Here is a 21283-nt window from a genome sequence, read left to right on the forward strand (position 1 = left end):
GTTGTATATTTTTAGAGGAAGGAGGAGAGAATGGCATAAGGAGACACAAATGCAGCTTTATGCAGATCACCAGACGAGTGTGTTCAGAGTGGTTTGTCAAATAGTTTCAATAACTAACACTAATGGAGTGCTTACTCTCTACAGCCCTAACCACTTCACATGCTTTATTTCATTTTCTCCTCATTTGAATCCAAGACGAGTCCCTATTGTAACACTGAATTATTCCATCTAGGATAACTGGCTTTCTACCCCTCCTTTAAAATGTTGCCTGTCTGGTTTGTTTCTAGAACCAATTTTTGCCTCCACAATCCAGATATGATTTCAGCACTAAATAAAAATACATCAGTCTATATAAAATTCATTTACATAAAACTATCTCCTAAATAACACCAGTTTTTACCTGGCAGAAGACAGAGTGGTTTTCATGTGTGAGGTTGGGGGAAGGGTGTTTCTGAACACCCTGAAGCGTGCCCACAAGAGCTGAGCAGCTGGCCTGCCCGCACAGAGCCCATCCTGGCCCTGCTTATTTACATTAACCAGTGTCGAAACGTCTCCCGGACATAGAGCTAGGTGCTGCCAAAAACCCTAGAGGAAGTTAAGATGCTTTATCTTTTGCATACACACAAGTTTACTCCTCAGAGAGCCTGGGTGGGTGTGACTCCCAGGAGTTAATCGTCTAGTCCAGCCATATGCAAATCTGGACCCGTGTTTATGTGGAGGTGCAGACACAAACGTGGGTGACACTGTTGGTTGCTGACGTGCGTGGAAACACACTAGCCACGTAGTCATTTGGGCTGTCTCTGTGTCCACGGGGGGACAGGGAGCACCTAATTTGGATCGTCCCGTCTAAATGAGGGGTGTCTGGGTAGTAAAAGTTCCACCCGCGGCAGAGGAGCTTGCAGCAATGTCCACACTCTGCTGCGCACCCGGGGTTCCTTAGGGGGTCAGTCAGGCGCGTCTAGGAGCCCAGCCGCCTGTGCCCTCGCCGCGGCCCCAGCTCCCCCGCTCCGCCCCCAGTTCAGCGCACCCGTCTCGGCCCCGCCCCTTAGGCCCTGGCAGGCCCCGCCCCCAGCGCAGGCCGCTCTCGGCAGCGCTGCTGCCCCAGTTCCGTAAACACTTTTCTCCCCGCCCCTCGGAGCCCCCGGACTGCACCATTCCTAGGACGCGGGGGGTAGCGGCTTTTCTCGTGCATCAAAAACACCGTCAATCCAAGCTCTCCTCAGTTACTTTCATCCGAACGTGCGCAAACGTGTGTTGTAGTTGGGACATCTGTCAGAGTTCTGCTGGCGGAGCCAGGAGTGCCCTGGATCCCCCTCTCCCCCGTGCTGTTACCCCCCCACTCTCCGGTTCTGTTATGGTCACGCCGTGGCTGCCTCGTTAGAGTCCGTCCCGGCCCTTTAAATACCGCGTGGGGGGTGGGGTCGGGGAGGCTGGGGGTGGTTGGACTGGCGAGTTTTCCAGGTGCTTGTGCCGTGCTGGGTGAGGGGACACCCGGAGACCCTTGACTTGGGGCTCACTCGGTCGCCTTTCTCCTCCGCTGTCTCCGCGCCGGCCCGGTGCGTATCCACCCCGGGGGAGGGTCGCCGGCTCCGAGGTGCCGGGCCCAGGCCGGCGGAGGGGGACATGTTGGCGTGGGGCAGCCCGGGGCCTTTTGCCCCCCGTTGGAACTCAGTCCTGGGACGCCCGGGCCAGGCGCGATAAAGCCCGGCTTCTTGCTCCCCGCAATCCTCTTGTTTGACCTCGAACCGCCGTCCCGCGTGGGAGCGGGGCGCGGGCGCCGAGTAGCCACGACGGGTGTCCGGGTGGTCGCGGGCGTCGGGCCCCGGAGGCGGCCGGGTCGCTGCGGCTGGGCCGCTGGGTACATCTCGCTGGGCCCGAGCCAGCGACCGCTCTGCCAGCCGCTTCCCACCATCTGGGCTCCGGGAAGGGACACCCGCTCGCCTGCGACCCCCGGCCCGGCTGGAGTGAGCGAACCGAGCCTCGGTGAAGGCCAGGCGGGGCCCGCAGTGTCTGTTTAGGGTTTGTTGCCGGGGTTTCCCTGGCACTCGGCTTGCCCTCCGCCGTCCCCTCCCCCCAGGGTTTGTTTTGACAGGAAACGTGCTGCCGGAGGACCTGTGTATGAGTGGGGGTGGGGGCGTAGCCTGTGCAGACTCCGGTGCGCCCCTCGAGGTTCCCCTCCTTGGGGGAAAGAGGCGGGAAGTCCAACCCCTGGCCTCTCCTGGGATGGCGTGTGCTTCCCAAAGCTGCCCCTCTTGTGGCACCACCGGGGTTAACAGTGGTGATTGGAGATGGCACGCGGACAAACATGGTTATGTGTTTTCTTTAGTATTAGGAAAAGCTGTTCCATCAAATGAGCGATTTCACCATGATAGCAAGTTTCCTTTTCAACTGAATGTGTTTAAATGCAAAAATCTAGCGAAGATAAAGAGAAGTGATGGATAAATTAGTGTATGGGGGAGGGTGGCAACATGGAAACGTGTGAAGAGTGGTACCCAAATGACTCCAAGTTTGGGAAATACTGCCTTGGATGGCTGTCCTGTTCCTTTTATTTTGAAGAAACTAGACAAATTGTCCTTGTCCCCAGTGGGCCCACCAGTCCCCAAGATCCCCGTGGTCTCCTGATCCTCCAGCCCAGAGCCCTTGCCCTTTGCTACCTGCCAACCATAATGAGGTTATGGCAGTGTTTGCCACTTGGGGAGGCTCCCTGCCTCTCTTTTCCTCTTGCCTCCAGGGATTTCATACATCACCCTGGCAGCCCACAGAGGTGGCCTGACTTGAAGTGGCCCAGGGCTAAAGATACCCAGTCATGTGTGGAAGCGGCTTCATTGCCATTGGGGGAGGAGAGAGGGAGGGCCCCAGAGGGCACAGGTACTAAAACAGGGCAGCGGGGGTGGGAGGTGCAGTGTTTTCAAGGATGAAAAGTGCCTAGAAATCCTCCTCCCTGCTGCTGTCATGTTATGTGTAGTGTGAACATCTGCCGTTTTAGACAATGACTGGCTTGTTGTCTTTTATCTGGCTCTTTGTTGTCTCTAATTTGGTGAAGACCCGTATTCTCTAGCTGAACGGAGCCAGCACCTATCTCTCTGCTCTGTGGTTTTTGCTTTGCTAAGGATGAATACTTTTTGGAGCCGCTGTTTGGGATTGGTTCTAAAGCAGCATTTTGCAGAAGACGGAGATTTTCCACACCATCTGCAATTTTACTCTCTCACTCTTTCCTCCTTACTACACATATGTGAATGTTAGTCCTGGCACCTGACCTTGATTGGGTCTTCAAAGATGATACCCACTAGATGTTTCTTGAAATGTCTCTTTTGTATGACAACCTTAGGTGGATGGGTTTCATTCCTCGGCACTGTGGATAATCTGAACAATCTACTTCAAAATCTTTTTGGCTTACACTCGTTGAAAGCAGTTAACCCTTTTGATACTTGCATTTTAACTAGGGATTTTGCAGTGCTTAAAGAATGACTCCCTAACAGAGGATTTTTGGTCACTCTAGTGGGCTGGTTAGAGTTATTGTGGACAATAGACTCATTCAGGGATGCCCTTCACCGCATAGCACTTGAGCAGCCACCCTGGGGTAAGGTCAGCTTGCTACCACATGTGCACATGTTCACGTGGTGATAGGTAGATCGATTTGGCAGAATGGGGAGTGGAAAGAATGAGCAGCACACCAGATTTTCTCCAGCTGTCCTAGAGTGAAAGAAGCGTGGGCTTTAGGGATCCGCTACCTGGATTTGAGTTGTGCTGCTGCTGCTGCTGCTGTGAACCCTTGGGCAGGTAATTTAACCTCTCTGAGCCTTAGGTTCTTATGTATAAAATGGGGATAATAGCAGCACCTTAGTTAGCAAGGCTGCAGTGAAGATTCAAGGAGATAAAACATTTCAAGCACTTTTCATGGGGGCTGGGTCAAAATAAGCACTTACTAACCATTAGCTTTAATTGTTATTATTTGCTATCAATGAGTATTGAGAGGGTGGAAAAGCACAATGTAATCGTGTCTTTGCTACTTTGAATTATTGGTGCCTTATAAATTCAACACATTTCTAAGGCACTGGGAATTGGAGAGTGTAGACATAGCTTCTTCCTGCAAGCTGCTTAAAATGTAGTGGGGAAACAGAAATGCGGAAACAACTATAGTACTTTAAGTGACCACATAATGAAAATAGAAGTAATGTGAGGGAGGCCAGAGGAGGAAACCCCAAGGTGTCTTATGAATAGAGGCGTGGCTCAATTTGTTCTTCAATGATACTCATTGAGCTTTCTATCTGTCCTAGGGTGGCTAATTTAGATGGATTGAGTGGGGATATCAGGGAAAGTGACTTTGAAGTTGTAACATTAAATTTTAAATCTGAATGACAAGGGGCCAATCATGTGATCAGGGAGAAGAGCATCCCAGGAGGAGAGAATAACAGGTGCAAGTGCTCTAAAGTAGGAAGTTTGGCTTGTCTGCGGAACCTAAAGAAGACCATGTGTCTGGAGCAGGAAGGGTTAGCTGGAGAGTGGTACCAGGACGAGGTGGGCAGAGGCCAGATCACAGATGGATTATAAACCACCGCCAGGAGACTTCTTAGGAGAAGGAAAACCACATGGCAAGGACTCTTAAAAAGGATGATTTATTTTTCCTCTCTGTAAGGACTCTGGCCTATTTCCTGTTTTATTCTCTGCCACTTTTCAAGAAGGACGTTGGGACAAGTTTGACTGTGTAGAAGCACTTTTGTAATAGAGTGGTATCTAAGCTATCACAGTGGTGGGAGCAATCAAAATCTAAACTCTGCAGGAGATTGGACTGTTTCGAATTAGAGTTGAAGTTTCAGTTTAGTACTTGTTTCTTCTTTTTTTAACCTTTTTCTCAGAAATAATTTCAAACTTATAGAAAAAGTTGCAAGAATAATACAAAGCACTCTCTATTGTCTACCTTTTACTTATATTCACCTATTAACATTTTGCTCCATGTTTTATTGTTTTCTCTTTCTCATTTGAATAATTTGAGAGAAAGTTGCTTACCTTATGGCCTTTTATTTCTAAACTAGAGGCCCAGTGCACGAATTCGTGCACCTTGAAAGGAACTGTGGGCCACGAGGTTGCGGTGGGCACAGGGGCAGGTCTTGGCCCATCCTCCACGCCCCCACCCGGCCCCTCCCACCACGACCCCCGGGTCCCCTGCCTGCCAGCAGCCCTGCTCCCGCTGCCAACACTCCTATGCACTGATGGCACCAGCCCCGCTAGCACCCGCTGACAGCGTGGAGCAATTGGGGCCAGCGCCAGCAGCGGGTGCGAGCAGGGCCAGTGCCATCAGCTGGTGCCAGCAGCGGCTGCTGCCCTAATCGCCCCTCAGTAGCAGGGGGAGGTAGAGAAGCCCCCAGGGATGATCGGGGCCAGCAGCTGCCGCTCGCACCCATTGACGGTGCTGAGCGATCAAAACTGGTGCTGGGCGCTGGCAGTGGGTGCGAGCAGCAGCTCCTGCAGCGGGTGCGAGCGGGGCTGGCACTCGCAGCAGGTGCAAGCACCGGGAGTGACTGTGGTGTGTGGGAGCAAAGAATTTTCAGTAACCACCAGAGGCTTGTCCCTGCCTTGGTCTGGCGCCCCAACTCACCTGCTCCACCATCCCGCTGCGGCCAACACCTGCTATGTTTCACGTGCCCCCTGGTGGTCAGTGCACGTCATAGCAACCGGTTCGGTTGTTCTGCCGTTCGGTCTATTTGCATATTAGGGTTTTATATAGATAGATAGATAGATATAGATAGATAGATATAGATATAGATATAGATATAGATATAGATATAGATATAGATATAGATATAGATATAGATATAGATAGATAGATAGATAGATAGATAGATAGATATATAGATAGATAGATAGATACATATTCACAGTGCATTTATCAACTTCAGTAAATTTAATGCTGTGATACAGAGGTAGATTCAAGTATTGTAACAATGTTCTCAATTGACCCAATAATGTCCTTCTCTCCCCATCCCCCGCCCCCGCCTCTGGTGCAGGATCCAGTCTAGGATCATCTGTTGCACTCACTGTTAAGTATCTTTTCATCTGGGACATATTCTAGCCTTTCTTTGTTTTTATGACATTGACATTTTCCTAATTCATAACTTTTTTTTAGTAAGAATAACATAATAGTCGATAATCTATTACTAGGAGCTTAAGTACTTGACTATTTAAATTATCTTCACAATAATTAAAACCTGTCTTCCCTCCATCTGTTATGAACCCTTCAGGTTCCTGTACCCATTCCTTCCTCTCTGAAATATTAGTGGTCATTCTGCCATTCATTCATCCATTTATTCACTCAACAAGAAATACTTAAGTGTCTGCTACATCCCAGTCTTTGGCCTTGGAAGGAATGATAGAATATTGCATTTATTATTATTAAATATGGGACACTTGCAATGAAAAATGTGATCCTCTTTGAATAGTGACCCAGTGTAGTATTGGGAGCTTTGCTTGGAGTGATCTTCTGTTTTCACCTTTGACTTTACCTTTAGCCCGTAAGCAAATTCTTCAGGTTTGAGATGTGTTGTTCCAGAACAGTTGTGTTTGCTTGTGAGTTGCAGTGTTGAAGGTCTAAGTTTCTGGATATGAGAAGCATCGCCTTTCTCAAAGAATCAGCCTGGTTTCATTATCACTTGTTCTGAGAGAGAATCCAAAATAGTTTTCAAAGCAATCTAATTACCCTCAATGCTTTTTTGAATCAAGTAGCATTGTCCCCAGATGACTTACATGGAAACCCGAGACCAAGAAAAGTAAGAACAGATGTGAAGGAACTTACTACAGAAGACCATTTACACCAGGACGGGCCACTTGTTTTTTGTTTCTGTTTTGTTTTGTTTTTGGCTTTTGTATTTCAAACACGTGCAGGAGTTCGGTCCTAGGTTAACTACCGGCCTTCTTTATCTGTAGTACAGGAGTAGGGAACGTCTGACCCCCGGTTGTATATGGTCCGCCCAAGAAATCACTTGGTCTGGCCCTGCCAAGGCATCAGGGGTGAGTTAATTGAATGTTCGACTAAATATAGCAGGCTAATTTTTAAGTTGATAATTTTGTGTGGCCCCTGAATGATGTTATGAATATGCAAAGGGCCCTTGTCAGAAAAAAGGTTCCCCACCCCTGCTGTAGAGGGACATGCTTTTACCATCCTGGGATACAACTGTCCTTCCCTCTAGAGTTTATAATGCCTAAAATAATGATAATAACAACAACAAAAGTAAATACTACTAATAACAGCAAACATCTGTATCCTGTTTACACTGTGTCAGACACTGTTCCAGACTCTCTCCATACACTGGCTAAATGAAATCTCACACCAACTCTATGAGCTAGGTAGTATTAGCATGCCTACATGAGGAAACAGGCAATTGCCTAATAAAGTAATGATGGACATTTTGGCTTCAAAGAAAAGTTTCTGCTTAGGTCCACTGAAGCCCAGTGTCAGGAGAGGCTCCTGCCAAATAAACAGGTTTCTAAACATTTTGAAGCTTTTAAATTGTCTCTTGCATTCCCTGTGCCAAGAGCTCTACCTTCAGTGAAATGTTGGAAGAAAGCATAGTTGCATGTTATTAACTCTGTCTGCCATGAGCACATTTAACTTCTCAGAACTTCTAGTGATGCCTCATGGAACTCTGGGTTTATAGCATTTTAGCAATTCCTCGCTGAAATGGAACTTAAATACCTGGCCCAACCCCCTCAGAAAAACAAGGTGAAGAGAGCAGATGTGATGTGCGGGAAGTCACACAGGAAATTAATGGCAGAGCAGGCCTTATATCCTCGACTTCCAACTTCTAACTTAGATCTTTTATTTTTTAAACTTTTTGTTCATTTATTTATTTTTAAATAAATAGTTCATTGATTTTTAGAGAGAGAGGAAAGGAGAGAAACATTGATGTGAGAGGGCAATATGAGTTGGCTGCCTCCTGCATGCCATGCCCCCCACTGGGGAATTGAGCCTATAATCTGGGCATGTGCCCTGATCAGGATTCAAACCAGCAATCCTTTGGTGGAACGATATCCAACCAACTGAGCCACTCCAGCCAGGCCTAGATCTTCACTTTTTAAAAGCTTTGTACTTTGCTGCCTTATTAAACAATTTAAAAGCCTATAAAGTGTGCTGTTCAGCTGGAGTAGGAAAAAAATGGACCATTCATAAATTCTAATGGTTAAATAAATCCAATGGATTAATATATGAATGAACCTAATTTATAAATTCCAGTGGATGGAAGCTTTTGTTCACCTCTACTTGGAAAAAACAGCCAATGTGAAGAGAAATAAGAACAGGCCAATACATGGCACAATTGTTACAGTGGAATGACTTGGGGGGAGGGGAGTGAAACAACGTTTAAAATATTCAAATAAGAGTGTGATAAGGACCAGGGAATGTTAAGTCTTAACCCCAGTAAGGTAGGTCTTGGTGTAGGTTCTCTATTCTAGTGCTTGAACTTGGGCAGCACCAGGCCTGTAAATGCGTCATGATATCAGTTTGCAAATGTTCTGGTTGAAGCTGCACCAGATGGGATTCAGTGACTCCAATTCAGCTGACACTGAATGAATACTTGTCACATACTTGACACCGGCATGGACGGGCCACAGTCCCTGCCTTATTAAGGAGAGTTGGAAGTAGCCATGGGAGGAAAGTCACTGTACGAGGGACTAAGCACTCTCATGGAGATACAGGGAGATGAAACAGGTGTGTCTCATGGAGATACAGGGAGATGAAACAGGTGTGTCTCATGGAGATACAGGGAGATGAAACAAGCGTATGAAGAAGGTGTATAAAGAAACTGGCCAAGGAGTAGAGGGAAGGCTTCCTGGAGGAGGTAGCATTTTCAAGAAATGCCATCAATGAGAAGTAGGATATTGGCAAAGAGAAACGCTAGAGGGAAGGCAAGCATTCATTCCCTTTAGGATCTGGGGTTTGGTGGAAGTGAAAGGATTAGGCAAACGCTTTTCTTTTATCCTCCCCCTCCTGCCCAGAAGATGGGAGTTAAAGCTCAAGTCGAATCTAGTTTGCATGGGGTAAAGGAGGACGCAGGGGTTCAGGGCTATTTTATAACCTGGTGGCTGGCCTTGGGACTCCAGGATAAGGTGACTGTCTCTGCCTGGTAGCTTCCTGGCAGCTACACTCAACTTCTTGCCCTTCGGTCTGCAGAGGCAGCCTCCGAGTTAGTGGTTTTCTGTTTTCGAAAGTGGTGGGCCACGCAAGGGTGCATTTCTGTGAGTGGCAGGTCTAAAGAAGTTTGTTTGGGTGAGGTCAGGTGCAAATGCCTTTGGGCTTTTGACCTTAAGTCCCTTTCAGGCCCATCCTTGTCTCTACTACCCAAGAGATAAAAAGTGGCACTATTTGTCTCAACAAAGGCTAGATTCCCTGTAAGTCCCAGCCCTGCCTGCCTCTCCTCTCTCATGTTTCCTCAGCAATGCCTTGTTTTGCCTTTTCTTGTCTTCTAGCATCTGGCACACACCGTTTCGGTCACTGGACTTGAGAGCCGTGAGAACAGGGCCCTGTCTGTTTTGTTCACTATTACTTTTCCCAGTGCCTGGCACACAGTAGGCACTCAATAAATAAGAAAGGAATCATTGAAGAAACTGTGCAGGTATTTCTAGGCATACTATGCGTCGTTGTGGTTTCACATTCTGGCAGCTTTGAAAGCCCTGTGTACCTCATTTTGTGAGCTGGTTCAGGTTTAAAGACGCTCGGTGAACCCGTACTATCACAACTGTCCATTTAGGATTTGAGATGCCTTTCTCTTCGAGCCCAGGTTTCCCCTCGGTGTCAGCTGCCACCACTCTCATATGAAGGCCAGCTTTCTCACGGGCCTGGCTCAGGCTCCTGGGCTTACGCCTGGGCATCCCGTGTGCCCAGGATCTCCTTTCTGCCCTGCCCTGCCCTGCCCTGCCCTGGGAGGCACGGAATGTAGTCAAGGGACTAGTTTTAGGGCAGAGTAAGTCCTCTTGTCCCTCAGAGTCTGTTCCCCCAGCCTGTCAATCAGGGATTTTGTGGTGGTAGTGGGTACTTTGTACATTGTCAAGTACAAACCAACTACCAGGCCTTACTCTTGATATCCTGGCAGTTCATGGGAAAATGGAGAAGAACATAATGACTGGCCAGTCGGAGATTTTAATTAGCCTTCTCCTTTCCCCAGGAGGCTCACTGCCAAGGAATGAGGCTGATTGCAAAAATATTTTATTTCAAACAAAGACATAGGAACAATAGTAATAGCTAACATTTGAGTGCTGTACTAAGAACTTTCTTTTCCTCACTCGAGGATATGTTTTTATTGATATTTTAGAGAGGAAGGGAAAGGGGTGGGGGGGAAGAGAGAGAGAAAAATATCAACCAGCTACCTTTCATATGTGCCCTGACCTGGGGATAGAACCCGCAACCTAGGTATGTGCCCTGACCGGAAATCAACCCCTCAACCTTTTTGGTGCATGAGATGATGTTCTAACCAACAGAGCCACCAGCAAGGGCCAGAGCACTTTTTCATGAGTCCTGTTTCATCTTCAAGTAATCCTCCGATTAGTCTTCCAGGCCAGTTTTACTGTCGAGGTAGGTAGTTCAGTGGCTTCCTCAAGGCCACATGACAAAAGACTGAAGGAGCTTCGAACCTTCATAAATGTCTTATTTATGACATTTCATATTATTATAACTATTCATATATTAAGCGGCAGTCTGACCACGGAGCCCCAGACTCCTACTCCTACCTGCCCGTGATTTAGCAGCCCAGGCGCAGAGATGGTGTTCTGCACTTTGTGCTTTAAGGATCCGTTGTTTCTGAGAGTCCACATCCACACCGAGCTCACCCTGTGGCTGTGGTTTCCCTCTTCCGGAAGGCAGTCTTGAAGGCCTAGTGACAGCCTGGCTGGGGTGCTATGGGAAGCATGGGGCCGTCTTCTGGGAGCCTTTTCCGACGCCGTGACACCCGCGACACGGAGGCACCACCGGTGAAGTACCACCACAGACTATTGACACAGGGTCTGTTTGTCTGTGCAGGTACCATCTCTGCCCCACACTCAAGTGACACAAAATGCCCTTCAATGGTGGCGAGAAGCGGTGTGTGGGTGAGGACCAGACGAGCGACTCAGATTCTTCCCGGTTTTCCGAAAGCATGGCTTCGCTCAGTGACTATGAGTGCTCCAGGCAGAGCTTCACCAGCGACTCCTCCAGCAAATCCAGCTCCCCTGCCTGTAAGCTGACGGGGCAGAGGCCGGGGCTGGGGAGGGTCCAGACCTGCGTGCTGGATTCTAACACTAAGAAATGCCTGAGATCAGGGGGCACACTTCCCTTCTTTCTAGATCTACCCGAAAACCACTGCGGGGACCTTGTGCAGACTCTCGGGAATAAATAGCCATGCAGGTTTACAACCTGCCCATCTTTTTCTTTCATCACTGTCTCTGGTCTGCTTTGGTTCAGGTTTAAAGACGCTCAGTGAACCTGTACTAGCACAATTGTTTGACTATAAATCCACCCCACCTGTCTTTCTCAGTAGTGGAAAAACAGTCCTTGACATGACTTCTTGGACCACATTCAAGGATAAATTCAAATTGGTCTTTTCTGATCATTTGTGACTTACATGAAAGGAAAGTTGCCCCAATTCAAGGGTCATGGAGGAAGTGAAATAATCTGAAGAGTTTCCTGCTGATTTCAAAAACTATTGTGCAAATCGCCCCAGAAAAGTGCCCATGAGGAGAATTACTACACTAGGAGGGTGAGAAAGCAGTAAAAGAGTGGCCCCACCCATGGACACAGACAATAGGGTGGTGAAGGCCTGTGGGGGGGAGGGGGGCGGGACAGAAGGGGTCAATGGGGGAAAAAGGGAACATATATAATACTTTTAACAATAAAGATTTTTTAAAAAGAAAAGAAAAACGAGTGGCCCTGCTGAAGGGAAACATCTTTTTCCTCCCCTTTTTTTGTGTGTGGAAGCTTGAGATGTATAAACAGATGTGTTTGTCTTTTTTTTTTTTTTTAATTGGCATTTTGTATAGAAAATAGAACACTTTAGCTGACAAAGCAAATGCAGAAAAAAGCAACTAATGTTTAATATGATCAGATGCCCACTTCAAAAATAATTGGTTCATTTGTATTTATTTTAAATTTGTGCATTCTCATTTTTTAAAAATTGGGGAGTTGATAAGTATAGAGAAAATAAAACATTGCCTATGATATCATCTGAAGATGACAGCTGGCAGTGCTCAGTCATATCTTCATTCTTCACATAGACATATCATTTTGAATTATAACTAAAACATTTACTCATGATAATATATTGTCAAAACATTGTTTTTATGACTACTTACTACTTTATCAAGTGAATATGATTATATTTATTTAGCCATTGATTTATCATTGGGCATTTGTTGGGTTTTTTTGTTTTGTTTTGTTTTTACTGTTACAGTGTTTTATGAATACCTTGGTGGTGCATAAAGCCTTTTCAGGAATTCTTTCGATATAATTGGATTATTGGACCAAAGGGTACAGACATTTTTAAGGAGATTTCTTTTTCTTTTTTTAATCCTCACCCAAGGATATTTTTCCATTGATTTTTAGAGAGAGGGAAAGACAGAGAGAAATATCGATGTGAGAGAAACACATCCATTGGTTGCTTCCTGCATGCTCCCCGACCAGGGTCCAGGCCAGCGAGGAGCCTGCAACCAATGTACGTGCCCTTGACTGGAATAGAACCCAGGACCCTTTGGTTAGCAAGCCGATGCTCTAACCACTTAGCCAAAACAGCTAGGGCTTAAAAAGATTTCTTACTGGGACAGAGAATTGGCAAACGAATTTGCTAGCAGCCACCATTTTCTGTGCTTTTTCATACTCTTTATACTATATGCAGGATTGATGCCTCTAAAAAGGTACCTAGGAATCCTGAAGAAGGGTTTTACTAATTCTGTATATTACCATTCCAATCTCTTCCTCCTCCTCATCCTCTTCTTCTTAATATTATCTTAGGTAGCAAAATATTGCTAGTTTTGAGGTAATGATTTTTAATTAATAGGAGCTAAGAGTTCCAACAGTGAATTCAAAGGGGCCTGATTTATTAGAGTAATTTTTAAAGAACAATCTTTAGAAATAAATAGATTGATTATTTACTACTTCTTTCTGAGAAGTACATTAAGAACCTTATCAAATTTATTTTAATTATCTACATTTATTGAGTTCTTACTGTGTTCTTTTTTACCAGAATTACCTTATTTAATCATCCCAGATCAGCCCTATGATGAGGTCAGTTATACCCCAGTGAAGTCAAATGATAACTACCAATTGGCAAAACTTAGAACCAAATTTAAGCATTTTGCTATACTGCCTATAATTTTAGAAATTATAGTTTTAAAAAGTTATTTCATATTAAGTCTGCTTCAATTAAGGAGAGTTATGAATTACAAAATAAAAAGTAGTCATCAATTTCCTGTATATTATATGTAATAAATACATATATAATAGGCACAAACATGAGATGATTTAATTTAAAATTTAACTTAGCCTATATTAATAAGATCATCTCAAAAACATTGAAAATTTATCAATGCAGTAACTGAAGCTATCAAAGGAGTTTTTAAATTTTTGAAGTCTTAAATATTAAGCAGGGGAATCCACCTATTTTAGTATATAGTCTCCTTACTTACAAAACCCTGAAAATATATGTTGGAATAACTTGCACTCCAGTTGCATCAGGAAGCTTCACTGGATGACAACTTCTCTTCCACAACATTCACTGGTTTTTGCTTTTCTCTCAGCAGCAAGCCCTCCCAGGGTTGTAACGTTTGATGAAGTGATGGGTGCAGCAAGGAACTTAGAAAACATGACTCTTGTTCACGAAATTGCTGTAAATGAGAACTTTCAGTTGAAAAAAGATGCCCTCCCTGAGAACAGGTAACCTAGAGATGTTTGTTGTGCATAAACTGTACTGCAGATTGTGTGTGTGTGTGTGTGTGTGTGTGTGTGTGTGTGTGTGTGTGTGTGTATGCACGCACGCGCCTGGAAATTCTTGTGTAAGGTCGAATGGAAGTAAACATTATCTGGTTCTCTAACAAAGCCTTATATTGAATCTAAAACCATTCCTCTGGGGTACGTGTTACCCATAATCTTTAGAACGCAGCTTTTACGTCACTTCCTGGGTGAAGCTTTTCCTGACTTTCCTGAGCCCATTAGACTACATGATATCCCCTTGTTAAAGTCTCCTGTAGCCCCTTCTACCTCCCCGTTGTTAAGATACCTTATAATATTATGTTCAATGCCCCTCTTTCTCACTGGACCCAAAGCACCATTAATGGAGGAACTATGTCTATATTGTTTGCTCTATCCATCTTACCTAGCAGAGTACCTGGCATATAATACATGCACAAGAAATATATGCAGATCAACTTATTAAAAACTGATATTTACATTGTGAAAGATAAAGAAATGCGGTTGAGTTGCCAAAATGCTAAAGAGAGACAACCCAGAAGCCTCTGGATAAGGGAATCACAGCTGCATAGGCTCCCCTCTTTAACCTCATGACAAGCCACCTTCAGTTATGGACACACTCTTATCCCCTCTCCCCCTCTCTGGCTTCAGTGGCGGGGCCAATGAGGAGAAAGGCTTGTGGCGATGACTACAGATAAATCATCTTTAGAGGCCAAGTTGGCTCATGGGTAATGGCACTGAGCCTTCAATCTCATAGTGCCATTTATAAACCCAGAGGCATTCTCTCTAACACTTAAGCCAACATATAATAGTTTATTCCATTCAGAATTTTTTTTTGTTTATTTTAAAGTAGGACAGTAGTAAACAAGTTTTTAAAATATAAAATGTGGATCATAGTCTTCCTGCTCCTGGGGATGTTGTTCCTAGTAATTCTTAATATTGTTTAAGATAACTGGCCAAAGTAGGTGTGTCCGTTTGGTTTTCTGTGGTAGCTGCACTTCATCATGATTGTTTATACCAGCCCTAGGTGAGGGGTATAGAGCCTGGTGAGTAATTCTAGGGCAGGGAAATATGTGCTGTTCTCAAAGCTGGTTGCAAAGGGGTGTCGCTCAGGAGGGATGTGTGCTTTAGTGTGCACCTATTTTAGGACATTGACATAAGGGTGAAGCAAGGCGACCATCTATTCTATTGTGAGCTTTTCCTAGGAAGCTCCTATTTCAGCAGTTTGGTCTGGCTAACTTTAAATGGGACATGGAAGCTGAAATTGGCAGGCTTTCAAATATATGTCTCCTTGGGGCCAATCTGTTCTGTTCTATTCTGTTCTGTGCCATGAAATCTCAGCTGTTGAGGAAAGAGCAACTTTGCCATCTCATCCCAAAAATCTAGAACAAGTCTAAGAATCTGTGTAAAAGAGTAGCTTGGTAAATTCTGACATCTCCTTAGGCAAGAATTTTATGAACTTACTGAAAGCTATAAGGAAGCATTTTTAAAAATTTAGGAGAAACAAGACAGAATATTAAATGAAACAAATACGTAATGTACATCCTGGGTGCTCTATGTTAAAACAATACATGAAAAATGGAAGTAGTGGGATGATGGCCAGTTTTTATTCTCTGTTTTTTTTCCATTTTCTAAGGTTTTTACCATGAATATATTCCTTTTATAAACAGGGAAAACAATGCTCGTTTTAAAAAATAATCCATTTCATTTCTTTAGCTTGGCCAGCCGAGTGAAGCGCATCGTCCACCAGGCCTACTGGGATGTCTTGGAGTCGGAACTGAATGCTGACCCTCCTGAGTATGACCACGCCATCAAACTGTTTGAAGAAATCAGAGAGGCAGGTTGACATTGTCTGTATTAATTAGTAATTGTCCCCCCTTCCCGCCCCCAAGACTGTTTTCATGTACTCCAAAGAGTATTAGAGACTCTTTTTGAAAAACTGAGCAAGTTCAGTCACTGGGAGGGATTTTCCTGCACCTCCTAGAGTAGGGTGGAGGCTGGGAAATGGGCAGTGGAGGGAACTCGGGGTGATGCTTAGTGCACAGAATAGTGGTTAAGACCACAGACTCTGGAATTAGATAGTCCTGGTTTGGTGATGGCCTCTCCCTCTTTACGTCTTACTTCCTGAGTATGTACATGGTAGTTGTAGGCACTAAATAAGGTGGCAGTTACAGTTTTAGCCAACATGAACAAGACACTTGCTCTGTGCCAAGCAGTAGACTGTTCATTTATCCTTACCATAACACTGTGAGGTAGTTATACCTGTCATTTCATGTAAAGAAACTAAGTTCCCACATTTACCCAGGGTCACACAGCTTTGAGGGGTGGAAACTGAGGCACTCTGCCCATGTGCTATGTGTATAAGTACCGTGTCTGCTATGTACTGAATACATTGTACTAATGGAGCCCATGGGAGGATTCCATTTGCTCTTCTTTAATGGATTCTTTTGGAGCCATGATCTGCAACTTGTTTTTTCTTTGCACAGATTATCTATAACTCTTTGGAAGTTATTTCAGTAACATTGCTTCCTTACTAGTTGCTTTCATTCTGAGAGAATCAATAATTTCCCATGAAAAGCAGGGGCAGGGAAGGGTGGGAGAGACTTTAATTCAGAAGCTAGATCTTTCTTTTTAGGGTTGAGACACCGGAGTGCTCTGATCCACCACCGAGTCCTATAAACTTCTGTGGCATCCAGGGCATTAAAATATGGGGTGGGAGCTTGGTCATCTAGACATCGAGATAAAAAGTGGCAACCTTTACTCATGTAATGATGCTGCTAATTTTTCTTTCCTTTCCCTGTGTAGATTCTTCTCTCCTTTCTGATTCCTGGTAGTGGAAACCGGCTTCGCAACCAGATCTGTGAAGTTTTGGACACGGACCTCATTAGGCAGCAGGCTGAGCACGGTGCTGTTGACATCCAAGGCCTGGCCAACTATATCATCAGCACAATGGGAAAGCTGTGTGCGCCTGTGCGAGATGACGATATCAGAAAGTTAAAGGCCACTGGCAACATTGTGGAGCTGCTGAGGTTAGCACTTGTGCTGCTTGCCTTTTCTTAGAGTACCTCTGAGGTCACACAAAGGGGACGTGTGGGGATTAAGGGACACAGAGTAATAACTGGCCTCTCAGGGAACTCCTTGGCCGTAGGAAAACAAACAAGAATTTAAGTTAGTCATTTGCTGTGTACATAGAGTTTTCAGCTAGAATGATCAAACAGGCTTGTTAGTTGGCATGTGCTGGGCATTAGGGATGCAGTGATGAAAAAGAGACAGCCCCTGACCCCAGGGAGTTTACAGTCGAGTGGGGAGGCAGATCTTGAATAAGGAATTGCAATTGTGATAAGTGTTGTGGAAGGGGAAGTAGAAGGGTTAATAGAGACTCCAGCAGGGGGACCTAGTCAAGGATCTAGAAAGGTCTCTTTATTAGGGTAATGCTAGCTGTCGTAACACATAACCATGAATTCTCAATGACTTAACGAATAAAAATTTGTTTCTCCTTCATGTCACAATCCAAGTCAGGGTTTTTTTTGGTCAGGAAACTTTCCACATGCCATTCAGTGACTCAGGTTCCTTCTTGCATTGGCTCCACCCTTGCCCAGGTCCTCGGAGTCCTTTACATTCAGCTGGTAAATGGGAAGGAGATCATGGGGAAAGTGTAGCCAATGTTTAACCACCTCGGCCCACAGTGACACCTTCTAGTATGGACTGACTAGTATCATGGTCCCACCTAGATTAAGGAAGGCCTGAGAAATGTGGTTGCCGTCCAGAAACGCATTTCCCAGCCACAAATCCACACTGTGGATCTAACCATCCCTGCCACAGCTTCCCGAGGAAGTGAGAATCTAATCTGGTTTGGCAGATAACAGCTTCTTTGTGAGCCCAGAGGAAGGAGGAGTCTGCATCACTTCTTGTGATTGAGGGGAACTTTTCTTAGTGTGTGTGAATATGGCCACGTTGATATGTAAGTTTTATGTTGTAGTATTGGAAAGGTAGAAGAAGGAAAACTGTATGTAGCAGGTAACTTACTTTATGACCTTGGGTGATAAGCTCTCAAAGTCACTTTCCCCACCTGTAAAATGGGGTTTATGTATTCTTGGAGTTGTGCTCAGCTCCGGCAAATTGAAATTCTTCAGATGTAGGATCTTTGTTTCTAGTTGTCTTATCACGTGTAATATCAAATCTGTGGTGTTCATCTTGGTCATTTATTGAGCACCCACTGGGTGCCACTGTCCCCTACATTTTACATTCATTATCTCATTGACTCTTCACAACATCCCTTTAAGGTTGATCTTGTCCTGTCCTTTCAAAGGTGAGGAAACAGGCTCAAAGAGATTAACCTGTGCCTGGCCACAGAGCTGGCTTTGAGCGCCAGGCTGCCCAACTCTGAAAGGAACGATTTTTTCCCCTATACCTCATTCCTCCATCCTTCCTTTTCTTTTTTCTCAACCCCTTAGGAATAGAAACCATATACACTATGTTTAGACTCCTTAACATTTCAGGGGCTTTCAAATGAAAATTTCTTCTTGAACCCTTTTTGTCTCATTGTTAAGACTCATTGTATACACTTCTTAACGTCTTTCTGTCAGTTGAGGACTGGATGTAATGGCTCAGCTGGAAGTATTATATTTGCTAAAGCAAGTACTCTTGAGAGCTGTTAAGAATACATTTGGAATGCATGTGTAATGTCTTCTATGAAAAATGACTTTGCCAAATGGCAATTGGAATTTAAAAACCATTTTGGGGATGTTTATTTTTTTCCAGTCTGGATAATAGGTAAAAGGTAAGGAATTTTGGATTAATTTCTTAATCACATCTCTAATTATTTTAACTCTAAAATTTTTAGGCAAATATTCCATGTCCTGGACCTCATGAATATGGATATGGCCAATTTTCTTATTAGGAGTTTTAGGCCACATTTTCAACGCCAATTGGTGGATTATGAGAGAACCAAGTTCCAGGAAATTTTAGAAGAAACTCCAAGTAAGTACAAGATATTGTATATTTATATTGAAATTAAGTGAAAATATGATATTTTATTTTTTACATCTTAAGAAGTGTCACTAAAGAATTTTGGCCTTTCTGTTCAACTTTTTTTTTTTACTTTTAAAATTAACATCACAAATGTATAGCTGTGTACTATGTCCCAGCACTATTCATTGATGCATGGAAAACAATATTTATTCAGCACCTGCTGTATCCCAGACACTGCTTAGGTGCTGTGGGCATTGCAGTGAACAAAACAATAAAGTTGTGACCACCAAGGAGCAGATATTCTAGTAGGCAAACTTATATTATCAGCTGTGTTGTTAAGTGCTATGAAGAAAAATAAGATAAAAGGGCAGACAGGAATGGTGCAGGAATGAGGGTGGGGAGTGTTTGTGTTTGTTTTTTTTAGATGAAGTGGACTGGGAAGGTCTCTCTCACAAGTAGCATTTCAACAGAGTTTACAAAGGAATGAGTAAGGGGGATGTATAGATGTGAAGGAAGAATATTCCAGCCAGAAGTAGCTGCAAACACAAAGGTCTTGAAGCAAAAATGTGTTTGTGACGTTGGACAAACATAGGCAGACAGTGTGGCTGGCATAGAGTAGGCAAGGAGAGAGTGGTTGGAGATGAGGCCAAGAGGTAGACAGTTCATATAGAGCCTTGTTAGGAAATGAGAGGAATTTAGATTTCATGCCAAGAGTGATGGGAAGTCCTTGGAGAGTTTTGAGCAGAGAAACAACATCTAATTTTCATTTTTAAAGAAGACTCTGGCTTTTGGGTAAAGAATCTATCTAATAATAGGATAATATGCAAATTGGTTGGGATGCTATCACGTAACGACCAATCAGCAGGCTGCGTCCCCACCCCCTGCACAGGCCCGGAGACATGATGCTTGCATCCCTGCCCCCTGCACTGTCCTGGGGACTTGAGACTCGAGTCCCCAACCCCAGCAACGGGCCTGGGGACATGAGGCTCATGTCCCCGCCCCTCTTCACCAGCCCGGGGGTCCACAGGTGCGTGGAGAGGCCCCTCTGCCACGGGCCCAGCCGGGGGTCCAAAGGTGCATGGAGGTCCGCAGGCCTCCACCGTGGCCTGGCCTGGGAGTCTGCAGGTCTCCCTGGCTCCAGCCTACCTCTTTGGGATTATGGATCGTGAGGCTCCCACACTGTGACAGGGCACAGGCCAGGCTAGGGGACCCCCCCCCCCCAACCCTGAGTGCATGAATTTTGTGCACTGGGCCACTAGTAGATTCCATGGAGCAAAGAGGGAAGCCAGGGTACCAGTTATGTGGTATTGCAGTTGCTCGGGCAAGAAATGATGGTGGCCTGGTCAGGTGGTAGTGGTGGAAGTAGTAAGAAGAGGTCATATTCTGGATGTATTTTGGAATGGAGTAACAAGATTTTCTGAAAGTTGGATGAGGGGAAAAAGAGAGGAGTTGAGGATGACTCTAAGGTTTTCACCTGAGCACCTGGGTGAATAGTGATACCTGTTAGTGAGATGGGGGAGATAAAGGGAAAGAAGGTTGGGGGAAGCTATGGAATCACGTTTAGTTTTAGATAATATGATCACTAAGATCTTGTTGAACATCAACATGAAGATGTCAGGTGGGCTTTTAGATATGAGCCTGGAGTACGGGAGAATGGAGATAAACATTTGGGAACCCTCAGTATATTTATGGTAGATGAATCCACGGAACTAGATAACATATATAAAAGCTTACCACATTCTAAGCTCTTTACCTGTGTAACTAATTTAATCTTCACAGTAACTTTAGGAAATCACTCCTCATTTTATGGATGAGGAAACTGAGGCACAGGGAGGTTAAATCACTTGCTTCCATCACACAGCTTGTACGTTATAGAGCTGGGACTCGCCTAGGCCAGTGGTTGGCAAACTCATTAGTCAACAGAGCCAAATATCAACAGTACAACAATTGAAATTTCTTTTGAGAGCCACATTTTTTAAACTTAAACTATATAGGTAGTTACATTGTTATTAACTTAGTTAGGGTACTCCTAAGCTGGCCTTTGCTAAAAACGTGGTATTTTGTGGAAGAGCCACACTCAAGGGGCCAAAGAGCCGCATGTGGCTCGCGAGCCACAGTTTGCTGACCACTGGCCTAGGCAGTCTGGCTCCATGGCCCATGCTCTTATCCGCAGTATTACACTGGATGTGATGACCTAGGGCAGTGGTGGGCAAACTGTGGCTCGTGAGCCACATGCGGCTCTTTGGCCCCTTGAGTGTGGCTCTTCCACAAAATACCATGGCCTGGGCGAGTCTATTTTGAAGAAGTGGTATTAGAAGAAGTTTAAGTTTAAAAAATTTGGCTCTCAAAAGAAATTTTGATCGTTGTACTGTTGATATTTGGCTCTGTTGA

At 44.8% G+C, this 21283-nt stretch overlaps 1 protein-coding gene and 1 long non-coding RNA gene across 6 annotated transcripts in view; one reads left to right on the top strand and one right to left on the bottom strand.

Annotated features, from left to right (window-relative positions):
• The first annotated feature begins 1258 nt into the window (after window positions 1-1258).
• Window positions 1259-21283, top strand: part of TCP11L2 (t-complex 11 like 2) — a 42723-nt gene continuing 22698 nt past the window's right edge. Inside the window, exons 1-6 of one of the 5 annotated variants that reach the window (XM_054719443.1) lie at window positions 1259-1556; window positions 11006-11199; window positions 13753-13888; window positions 15638-15758; window positions 16727-16950; window positions 18765-18901. In XM_054719443.1, the coding sequence (XP_054575418.1) occupies window positions 11040-11199; window positions 13753-13888; window positions 15638-15758; window positions 16727-16950; window positions 18765-18901 (778 nt within the window). In that variant the 5' untranslated portion in view covers window positions 1259-1556; window positions 11006-11039. Of the gene's footprint in view, window positions 1557-1580; window positions 1965-9587; window positions 9606-11005; window positions 11200-13752; window positions 13889-15637; window positions 15759-16726; window positions 16951-18764; window positions 18902-21283 lie in introns of those variants that run through there. The other 4 variants (XM_008144726.3, XM_028150171.2, XM_054719441.1 and 1 more) reach the window with 4 other exon arrangements.
• LOC114232661 (uncharacterized) overlaps window positions 15656-21283 on the bottom strand; it is a 35471-nt gene continuing 29843 nt past the window's right edge. Inside the window, exon 5 of the long non-coding RNA XR_003618753.2 lies at window positions 15656-15737. This is a non-coding gene — a long non-coding RNA (uncharacterized LOC114232661). The remainder of the gene's footprint in view (window positions 15738-21283) is intronic.

The sequence above is a fragment of the Eptesicus fuscus genome, chromosome 7, assembly GCF_027574615.1.
Source record: "Eptesicus fuscus isolate TK198812 chromosome 7, DD_ASM_mEF_20220401, whole genome shotgun sequence".
NCBI lineage: Eukaryota > Metazoa > Chordata > Mammalia > Chiroptera > Vespertilionidae > Eptesicus > Eptesicus fuscus.